At 44.9% G+C, this 11616-nt stretch overlaps 1 protein-coding gene across 1 annotated transcript in view; it reads right to left on the bottom strand.

Moving 5' to 3' along the window:
* LOC310759423 (opsin-5-like) overlaps nt 1-8088 on the bottom strand; it is a 13403-nt gene extending 5315 nt beyond the window's left edge. Inside the window, exon 1 of the mRNA XM_083606658.1 lies at nt 7941-8088. Coding sequence (XP_083462784.1) covers nt 7941-8037 — 97 coding nt within the window. The 5' untranslated portion in view covers nt 8038-8088. The remainder of the gene's footprint in view (nt 1-7940) is intronic.
* Nucleotides 8089-11616: the final 3528 nt, after the last annotated feature.

Below are 11616 nucleotides of genomic sequence, written 5' to 3'. Positions count from 1 at the left end.
TCCTCCTCCCTTTCCAGTACTTTGCTGTCAAACCTTTCCTTCTCAGTGCAAACTCCCTTGCTACATATTCAGTGGCAAAAACCTATTAGGTAAGGAGAAATGTGACTAACAAACAACTAAGCTGGTGCTGGGTTAGAGAGAAGCAGGTTCAAATCCCTACTCAACCACAGAGCTCACTGGGTGTCCCTTGGGCCAGTCTCTCTCTCAGCCATCTCTACTTTTCTGAGTTATTGTGAGGCTAAAGGGGTGGGGGACTTTGTATGCTGCCCAATGCACCTTTGAGGAAAGGAGATAAAGGTTGTAACTAGACTAAACACACAACTGGGTTTTAACTAAGAGTTTACTAGATCATGCCCCATTGCATGAAGCAGACTAGTAGGGACAGCCTTACATGCAATTAGATTGGTTTGAAAAGCTGTTAAAATGCAAACGAGTTAAAGGTGGGTTCATTTTAAACATTATTACCTATTAGGTAAGGAGAAAATGTGACTAACAAACAACTAAGTTGGTGTTGAGTTAGTGAGGTAAGGGTAAAGGGACCCCTGACCATTAGGTCTAGTCGTGACCGACTCTGGGGTCATCTTGCTTTATTGGCCGAGGGAGCCGGCGTACAGCTTCCGGGTCATGTGGCCAGCATGACAAAGCCGCTTCTGGCAAACCAGAGCAGTGCACAGAAACGCCGCTTACCTTCCCGCCGGAGCGGTACCTATTTATCTACTTGCACTTTGACGTGCTTTTGAACTGCTAGGTTGGCAGGAGCAGGGACCGAGCAACGGGAGCTCACCCCGTTGCAGGGATTTGAACCACCAACCTTCTGATGGGTAAGTGCTAGGCTCTGTGGTTTAACCCACAGCGCCACCCGCATCCCTGGGTTAGAGAGAGGCAGGTTCAAATCCCCAGGATTTCAGGGAGCAGTTTTCTCCCAGCCCTACTTGGAGATGGCAGGGATTGACTAGGGAGCTTCTGCATGCAAAGTGATGCTCTGACACTCAGCTACGCCCCATTCTCCCTGCACCCCTCCAAATCTGTCTGTTACAGTAATTCTTATGCTGTATTGAACTTGACATGCTTTTTTGTTTATCTAGCAGCTTAATGGATTTTGGAAAGCAAGCAACATCTATAAATAGGCGGCGGGAAATAAGGTATTTAGGAAGATGCAAAAGATTCTTTCCAAAACAGTTGCACAAGCACATTCACATGAACATTCACAAGACTTTGAATTCTTCACGAGGAATGTGACAAACAAGAAAGTATTATTTAGACTAGCATTCATGCAGAATGAATTTTAGAAGGATGGCAAACACAATCAATGGGATTTTGTGTTTTTCACATTCCATCTTGACCTCTTTACCCAACTCAAAGCTATTCCTACAGAAAGCCTCAGAGCAGCAGCCAAAGTTAAAACGCAACACAACACAAGGTATCCTGGTTTCCTGGTTATATGTTGAACCGTCATTTCTAATGGAGTAATGAAGCCATTTAAGGAACATTACAAAACACAGAAGGAAACCTAGCATGGAATATATAGAGAGATTTGCCAGCTTACATTGAATTGTGTGCAATGAATGTCAAACTGCATCTCTTCATTCTTTAGCAAGGATGTTGTGGCAGTTTTTCAATAAGATGTTGAGCAGGAGAACCTTTGATTGCTATTGTGAGGGATCCTCTCGCTTTCCACTCCCAAAACCAGCTCTAAGAGACAGTGGTACTTAAGTGCTCTCCTCATGCTACTGGGGAACTTTCCTGGAGCAGCAAATTGCAAATACAGTGGTACCTTGGTTTGCAACCGTTTTTGATTACAGTGCAACCGTTCTGGATTACAACCACGTCAAACCCTGAAGTGTGTGTCCCTTTTTTTGGATTATAACCAATTGGGGGGGGGGAGACCCCATTGGCGAAAGCGTACCTTGGGTTACAACCTGTTTCGGTTTACAACCAGACCTCTGGAATGGATTATGGTTGTAAACCAAGGTATCTCTGTAGACTGGAATAATCAAGTTCAACTATCTGTTTCCCACCATGCCCAGTGAGATGCTCACAGGACTCCTCCAGGCGACTTGTTTACTGAGCATGCATCCTGAGATGCTTGCACAAAGCTTACGTGGCCTCTGTCCAGTCTTTTCTGGGCATTCGTTCTGATTTGCTTATGGGGCAGTTATACAACAATGAGCATTCATCCTGATTTGCATGTGGGGCATGGTCAAAGGAGCTTCCCAGCCAAAGGAACGCAAAAGGCAGAGAGCTCTTTATTGTGAAAGAAAATACCATACTTTTCCATATATAAGATTATGTTTTTCTCTGTAAAAATAATGCTAAAAAGTGGGGGTCATCTTATATATGGGTAGTTCATAGGGTGGACATTTGACTGGTTGCTTCCATGGCTATCAGTGGCTATTGTGCGTGTTATTGGTTTCTGCGTCAATGGGTGGTGTTGATTGGCTGACGCTCCTGCAGTTGGGTGGGCGATTGGCAGCTTCTGCTGGCGATGGGACAGACGGGAGGTGGATTTTGCGATGTGTGCGGGTGATCAATTTTCGGCAATCCCCCCCTCAAAGCTCAACAACCCTGGATAATCTGAGACTCTTCTTCGTGTGCCTCCTCCATGAGAGGTGTGGAGGGGTGCAACATGAGAGCGGGCCTTTTCTGTGGTGGCTCCCTGCTTGTGGGGTGCTGTCCCCAGGAAGCCTCACCTGGTGCCTTTCTTACATACCTTTAGCTGTCAGGTGAAAACATTCCTCTTCTCCCAGACCTTTGGCTAATTAAACTATCTATATAGGGACAAGTGGCGTTCTGCCACTTGAGATTGAACAATAACAGGTCTGTGACGCCCTTAGATGTCCAGGGTTGCACGCGTGCTACGCGGACTGGCTCAGTGTGTGTCTATCCTACATAAACTAGCTATCTATAGTCTTTGAAACTGTGTTAGGGGCTTTGTTTTGTTTTGTTACAATGTTTTTTGTGTTTTTATATTGATCCTCGGATAAAGGGTGGTATAGAAATTTAATTAATTAATTAATTACAGTAAGGTTGGTGGCCATTGCTGCCTCCTGTGGGAACAAGTTCCATAGTTTTATCTACGCATTATGTGAAGTACTTTTCTCTATTTGCTCCATGCTATGCATAATTTTATGAACTTCTGTCATGGCACCTCTTACCTGCTGTTTCTCTGAGCTAAAAAGTCTCAGACACACAGAGGAGTCTCTCCATCCCCACAATCATTTCGGCTGTCCTTTTCTGGACCTTTTCCAACTCTACAATATGCTTTTAGAGTGAAGCGACCAGAACTGTACACAGTGCTCCAAATGTGGTTGCATCACAGATTTGCATAATGCATTACGATGCTGGCAGATCTTTGGACTGTTGCTGTTGTGGCACTTTAATCCCCCTTCTGGACTCGTGAGTGTCGCCACACAGAGACTTGCACGGCATCAAACAGGGGCTGGGTGTGTCCTGAACAAGCAAGCCTTCCCTCCTGCATTACCAGGACTCTGGTTCCCTAAGAAGATGAACACATTAGGTACCCACAGTTCCAGCCTGAAGAGAGCCAGTTGACACCCCAGCCTGAAGTCATACACCCCCTGTATAAAAATAAAACCTTGCAAACTGCAAAGACAACAATTTATCAATTCAAACAACTTGTGTGTAAGTGCTCTACTCTTCTGCTTCCTTTGCCTGTCATCCGGAATGTGCCATCAAAGGCCACTTCCACTTTTGCAACAGGACTTTCCCTTCCTCTTCCCCGTCCTCCAGCCCCCTGCCCACCTCCAAAGCCCAACACTCCAGAGCAGATATTGAGGGTGTGGGGAGGGCTGCAGTGATGGGAAGAGGAAGGAGAAGTCCTGTTCTGCAAGCAGACATCTCTTCTGCTCGTGCAGAGAGAACTGGATGCAACCCTAGATGCACACTTTAAACAGGTAAAAAGGTAAAGGACCCCTGACAGTTAAGTCCAGTCACGGGGATTCAAACCTCCGACCTTCTGATCGGCAAGCCCAAGAGGCTCAGTGGTTTAGACCACAGCACCACCCGCATTCCCAGATGTACACTTATACACACACAAACCATTGTAGCCCTTATTTTGTTAGGGAAGAGAAGGGGGGGTGGACCCAGTTTTTATTTTATTTCATAAGGTCAAATATTCAGTGTATTTTGAAACTTTTAAAGTATCAAATTTTTAAAATACCAGAACTGGTTACAGTCTATAAACTAGTATATACCAGAAAACAGTGGTGGAATTTCTGCCTTATGTGTTTTAAAAGTAAAGTAGCCCTGGCAAATTACAATTATCTACAGCATTTTCTTTCTGTTTTGGAAGAACAAAATCAAACATTGTTCAATGCTTTCGTCAGCAACAAGGATTTTTGTGTCCCTGTCCCCCCTTGAGAAGCATTTCAAATGAGGCAGTAGGAATGATCCATGTTGGCATATTGTACTTCCCAGTCCTATTCTGACTGCACACATATTTTAATGTGAAGGAGATATGAATCTGTACCAAGGGGTCCTGGCTGTGAATAGTTTGTGGTTACCACATGTAGATTGGGACCTGCTTGTTCAGAATAACTAGAGGACCAGATGGTTCATTGGAGTCTTATAGACTTAAATTACTTGCTAGGCATCCAGTATGAACTGGAGGGCCAAACTAAATAATAATAATAATAATAATAATAATAATAATAATAATAATAAAAATAAAAATAAAAATAAAAATAAAAATAAAAATAAAATTTATTATTTATACCCTGCCCATCTGGCTGGGTTTCCCCAGCCACTCTGGGTGGCTCCTCTTGAGGCAGAGCATAATAATAATAATAATAATAATAATAATAATAATAATAATAATAATTTATTTATACTCTGCCCATCTGGCTGGGTTTCCACAGCCACTCTGGGCGGCTTCCAACAAAACACTAAAGTACAATAACCTATTAAACATTAAACACTTCCCTAAACAGGGCTGCCTTCAGATGTCTTCTAAAAGTTTGGTAGTTATTTTTCTCTTTGATATCTGATGGGAGGGCATTCCACAGGGCGGGTGCCACTACCGAGAAGGCCCTCTGCCTGGTTCCCTGTAACTTGGCTTCTCACAGTGAGGGAACCGCCAGAAGGCCCTCGGCGCTGGACCTCAGTGTCCAGGCAGAACAATGGGGGTGGAGACGCTCCTTCAGGTATACTGGACAGAGGCCGTTTAGGGCTTTAAAGGTCAGCACCAACACTTTGAATTGTGCTCGGAAACGTACTGGGAGCCAATGTAGGTCTTTCAAGACCGGTGTTATATGGTCTCGGCGGCCGATCCCAGTCACCAGTCTTGCTGCCGCATTCTGGATTAGTTGTACTTTCCGGGTCACCTTCAAAGGTAGCCCCACATAGAGCGCATTGCAGTAGTCCAAGCGGGAGATAACTAGAGCATGCACCACTCTGGCAAGACAGCCTGTGGGCAGGGAGGGTCTCAGCCTGAGTACCAGATGGAGCTGATAAACAGCTGCCCTGGACACAGAATTGACCTGCACCTCCATGGACAGCTGTGAGTCCAAAATGACCCCCAGGCTGTGCACCTGGTCCTTCAGGGGCACAGTTACCCCATTCAGGACTAGGGAGTCCTCCACATCTGCCCGCCTCCTGTCCCCCCAAAACAGTACTTCTGTCTTGCCAGGATTCAACCTCAATCTGTTAGCCACCATCCATCCTCCAACCGCCTCCAGATACTCACACAGGACCTTCACCGTCTTCACTAGTTCTGATGTGAAAGAGAGGTAGAGCTGGGTACCATCCGCATACTGATGAACACCCAGCCCAAACCCCCTGATGATCTCTCCCAGCGGCTGCATGTAGATGTTGAAAAGCACCCCACAAGTGAGAGCCCAGGGGTCTGAACACTCATCCCCCCCCACCACTTTCTGAACACGGCCCAGGAGGAAGGAGCGGAAGCACTGTATAACAGTGCCCCCAGCTCCCAACCCCTCTAGATGGTCCAGAAGGATGTTATGGTTGATGGTGTCAAAAGCCGCTGAGAGATCCAGCAGAACTAGGAAACAGCTCTCACCTTTGTCCCTAGCCCACCAGAGATCATAAACCAGTGTGACCAAGGCAGTTTCAGTCCCATGATGAGGCCTGAATCCCAACTGGAAGGGATCCAAATGGTCTGCTTCTTCCAGGTGTGCCTGGAGTTGTTCAGCAACCACACGCTCAATCACCTTGCCCAAGAATGGAAGATTTGAGACTGGGCGATAGTAGGCCATATTGGCAGCATCTAAAGATGGTTTTTTAAGAAGCGGTTTGATAACCACCTCTTTCAGCGGGTCAGGGAAGGCTCCCTCACGGAGGGAAGCATTCACCACCCCACGAAGCCCATCACCCAGCCCTTCCCGGCTTGCTTTTATAAGCCAGGATGGGCAAGGATCCAGGAGACAGGTGGTTGGCTTCACTTGTCCAAGCAGCCTGTCCACATCCTCAGAGGTAACAGATTGGAATTGATCCCACACAACTTGACTAGACAGGACTCTAGCACTCTCCTGCCCCGGCCCTGCTCCCATGGTGGCGTCTACCTCTTCCCGAATCTGAGCTACTTTATCTGCAAAAAACTTTGCAAAATCATTGCAGGAGATCATGTGGCCTGTACTTGGCCCTGATGTAGCAGGTGGTTCCGCTAAATTGTGAACCACCCGAAAAAGTCTCCTGCTGCTGTTTTCTGCAGATGCAATAGAGGCGGTGAAGAAAGTCTTCTTTGCTGTCGCTACCGCCACTTGGTAGGCTCGACATTGAGCTCTAACCCGTGTCTGGTCAGCTTCAGAATGGGTCATCCGCCACCAGCACTCTAGCCGTCTCAACGATTGTTTCATTGCCCTCAGATCCGTGGAAAACCACGGGGCTGTTCGGGCTCCATGCAATCAGAGAGGGCGCTTCGGAGCCAAACAGTCAATAGCCCTGGTTAACTCCACATTCCAGCGGGCCACCAGGGAATCAGCTGAAAGGCCATCAACATGGGATAAAGCATCCCCTACCTGTGATCACTGAGATCGGTTGTCCCAGTACATCCCCCCCTGTGGAATATGCCCCAACTATTTTGTTGGCTGGGACCCACTCCCCGGCAGCCCTGACCCTCCCCTTAAGAACAAAACAAGACTTTAAAAAAAACACACAACACAATAAAACAATACAAACAAAAAACTGTAAAAATTACAAACATATCAAAATCAAATAAATTCCCGAACCCAACCAAACATCCATCCCACCCCCACCCCCCCACAAAAAAAAATTCAAAAAGGAAAAAAGAAAATTGTAAAACATTTTAAAAAGAACTCTGCGCTGCTCCGAGTCCTCCTGGACAGCAGCAGCAGCAGCAGCAACCGTCCTTATGAGGCCTGTAGGACCCCGCCCTGGGCCAGGTGGTGGGTGGCAGGAGCGGGGCCCTTAGGCACTCACGCAGGGGAGCATCAGTAACTTGTGTGTGAGTCAGCAAGGCACCCAGAGCTACTCCTTTATTTTTAGTTATTTTGATCAGCACTGGATTGGTCATTGGAATACAACCCAGAGGTTCCATTGCCTGCTCTTGCTTTGGGGTACAAAGCAGCTCCAGTGTTTCCTGCCCATTTTTCTCCTGGATCCTCAGTGTGCATCTCCATCCCGCTTCCCCTTCCTGTGCAGCCTCTCTGGAACACTGTTTGTTACAGCAACTTTGCTAGGCATAACCAAGGGAAAACCGGGTAGAAGAAGCTGCAGCTGCCTCATTTGTGGATATAGCAGCAGATTTAAAACAAGGGGTGGTCTTGGGGTTGCAGCCTGGTAAGCCTACCCTGATGAGAAACAATATGCTGCTCTTCCCTAAGAGCACATCCAGATAGTAACACCAGAAAATGGAAGCAGCACACAAGGAGGCCAAAGAAAATGAAGCAAGGGACAGAGGAGGACATAACCTAAAGTGTTGGAGAGACGGCTGCCCTCTATACCTGATGAGCCTGCATGAAGGCTCAGAAGTAGCTTGTTCCACACACCTTTGGCTACTGGCTTTCTCTGGAACAGAAGAGAAGATACCCTTCCTTGCATGGCATGAGCACATACTGGCTGGCTTCCTGCGCTGTGGAGTGGTTGGAACAATGTTCCTATTGGGGCCAAACTACTTTGTGTTTGGAAGACAGGCCTGAATGTTTGGAGAGAGAGATGCCAGATCTCCTGACAAAATTTAGAGCCAGTCACAAGACAAATTTCCTCACCAGTGTCACACTACGAATACTGTGGTTCTAAAAATACCAAACAAATGTTCCTATAGTTGCTAATGCTTTCTGTAACACTAGGGACCCTCCTGGAAAAAGCCAGACTATATGTGTCTGTCACATAAGGAGAAAGTGTTGTTCCCACCCTCAGAGATTACTAACTTCTCATAGCTGTATTTGTGTTGTGTCTGGGGAGACGGAAGGAAGGAAAGAGAAGGCCAAGCTGAAAGGAAAACAAGAAAGTGGTGTCAAAAAACAGAGGCAAACCCATTTACACTAACAGTCCTGCACCAGTTGAGTAATACCCAAAGCTAAAGGCACCAGGGGATTTTTTTTACACTGTTTGCAGGCTGATATGAGTTGCATCTCAGCATAAGCTGGAATAAATTTCAATCCTTTGCATTGTTCTGGTGTGTCAAAATTAATTCACTGCTAATACAAACAAATATTATTTCTATCAAATGACAGTTACAACTTGTCAAAAAAAAAGCACCTTAAGGTGCTACTGGAAGGAAAAATTTTTTTTTTACTATGGCAGACCAACACGGCTACCTATCTGTAACAGTTACAACTTGGTTTAGAGTTACAAGATGCCTGTCTCAACTAAAGGCATGACCCATTCTGTGATCTGCACCTTCATCCCTTTGTTGTGAAATATAAGTAGGAAACATTGTGGGAGAAGACAAAACCCACCTGGAGAGGCTTCTGAGAGAATTTCCTGCAGAGTCAGCAACCTGCATTCAGATATTTTCAGTAAAATGCACAGAGATTTCTATTTCCATTTTTATGAGGACTCCTTCAGAGACATTCTTACCTCATGTTGCACACTCTTCATTTTAGGTTCTTCATTCTAGACTTATTATATGCACTGTAGTTGAGCTGTCACGCCTATTGTTTTTATAAAAAATGTTTGTGTGTAACTTACATTTCAGTGAAAGCTCTCTCAGGAAAATCTCAGAGCAAATAGGACTGCTACTCACTGGACAGCTATAAAAATGGGTGGTGTTGGGTCTTCCAGAAAGGTGTACAGAACTGAATTTCTTTTTTAAAAAAATATTTTTATTGAATTTTACATGTTTTCTATCAAAATATCACGACATATAACAAGAATAAAAAAAGAATTCCATTCCCCAATTCTCCCCCCCCCCAATGACTTCCCTCAACTTCCTCTTCTGTTTTGGGGCATATTAGCTTCTCCTGCTTGTTTTTATTATGTCTTAATTTTTAAAATCTTTAAAATAATAATTATTATTCTCTTAACATTTTGACATCTTCATTATATTTTTATATTCATTTTGTTAATTGCAAGTGTTTAATCAAACCCTGGTAGTGAGTCCATTTCTTTACATTGATCCATCTTCTAGCCACAGTTGTAGCAGACATAAAAAGTTTTTTCTTCTCTTTTGGCAGGTCTTGACCTGAAATGCCTAACAGAAAAGCTTCCGGATTTTTCACAAAAGTTATATACAGAACTGAATTTCTGTACTTAGCTCCACTTTTCTCCTATGGCTGCTGGTCTGATTCAGCAGAGGAATTCAGCAGAGGAAACACAGCCCAGAATAACTAAGGAGATAGTACAAGAATACTTGGCTAGTTTAGATGTATTCAAGTCTCCAGGGCCAGATGAACTGCATCCAAAAGTATTAAAAGAACTGGCAGATGTGATCTCAGAACCACTGGCAGTCATCTTTGAGAATTCCTGGAGAACAGGCGAAGTCCCGGCAGACTGGAGGAGGGCAAATGTTGTCCCTATTTTCAAAAAGGGGAAAAGAGAGGACCCAAATAATTACCGCCCAGTCAGTCTGACATCAATACCAGGGAAGATTCTGGAGCAGATCATTCAGCAAACAGTCTGTGAGCACCTAGAAAGGAATGCTGTGATCACCAATAGTCAGCATGGATTTCTGAAAAATAAGTCATGTCAGACGAACCTGATCTCGTTTTTTGACAGAATTACAAGCCTGGTAGATGAAGGGAACGCAGTGGATGTAGCCTACCTGGATTTCAGCAAGGCATTTGACAAGGTGCCCCATGATATTCTCGTAAAGAAGCTGGTAAAATGCGGTCTTGACTATGCTACCACTCAGTGGATTTGTAACTGGCTGACTGACCGAACCCAAAGGGTGCTCATCAATGGTTCCTCTTCATCCTGGAGAAGAGTGACTAGTGGGGTGCCACAGGGTTCTGTCTTGGGCCCGGTCTTATTCAACATCTTTATCAACGACTTGGATGATGGACTCAAGGGCATCCTGATCAAATTTGCAGATGACACCAAACTGGGGTGTGTGTGTGTGGCTAACACCCCAGAGGAGAGGATCACACTTCAAAACAACCTTGACAGATTAGAGAACTGGGCCAAAACAAACAAGATGAATTTCAACAGGGAGAAATGTAAAGTATTGCACTTGGGCAAAAAAAATGAGAGGCACAAATACAAGATGGGTGACACCTGGCTTGAGAGCAGTACATGTGAAAAGGATCTAGGAGTCTAGATCCTTTTCACATGTTCAAGAAGGACACTGACCAACTGGAACGTGTCCAGAGGAGGGCAACCCAAATGGTCAAAGGCCTGGAAACGATGCCTTATGAGGAACGGCTAAGGGAGCTGGGCATGTTTAGCCTGGAGAAGAGGAGGTTAAGGGGTGATAGCCATGTTCAAATATATAAAAGGATGTCACATAGAGGAGGGAGAAAGGTTGTTTTCTGCTGCTCCAGAGAAGCGGACACGGAGCAATGGATCCAAACTACAAGAAAGAAGATTCCACCTAAACATTAGGAAGAACTTCCTGACAGTAAGAGCTGTTCGACAGTGGAATTTGCTGCCAAGGAGTGTGGTGGAGTCTCCTTCTTTGGAGGTCTTTAAGCAGAGGCTTGACAACCATATGTCAGGAGTGCTCTGATGGTGTTTCCTGCTTGGCAGGGGGTTGGACTCGATGGCCCTTGTGGTCTCTTCCAACTCTATGATTCTATGATTCTACTTGGCTCATTTTCCCACCCCCCACCCCCATTTCACTTTCAATTTCAATTCACTGCTTTTCTATATTACTATACAGTAGTACCTCAGGTTAAGAACTTTGCTTCAGGATGAGAACAGAAATCATGTGGCCCCATTAGCTAAAGTGGTGCTTCAGGTTAAGATCAGTTTCAGGTTAAGAACGGACCTCCGGAACGAATTAAGTACGTAACCAGAGGTACCACTGTACACAATTGCACACCTTATAACAATTTGATCCAATACAAAAATGTCACAATAAAAACATAACTTTAAAATATAACTTTATATCAAATAAAGTAATATTCAATAATCCATTAGCATATAACAGTACACAATAAAATTAAGTATCAGCAAATAATTGAACAGCAATTCATGGACAGCAGAAAGTCTCTTGCCTCTCAGTGTCCAAAAATTATT

The sequence above is a fragment of the Podarcis filfolensis genome (genome assembly GCF_964270895.1).
Source record: "Podarcis filfolensis genome assembly, chromosome: 3".
NCBI lineage: Eukaryota > Metazoa > Chordata > Lepidosauria > Squamata > Lacertidae > Podarcis > Podarcis filfolensis.
Note: the sequence above shows the minus strand (reverse complement) of the source record. Positions and strands in the feature narration are given on the sequence as shown.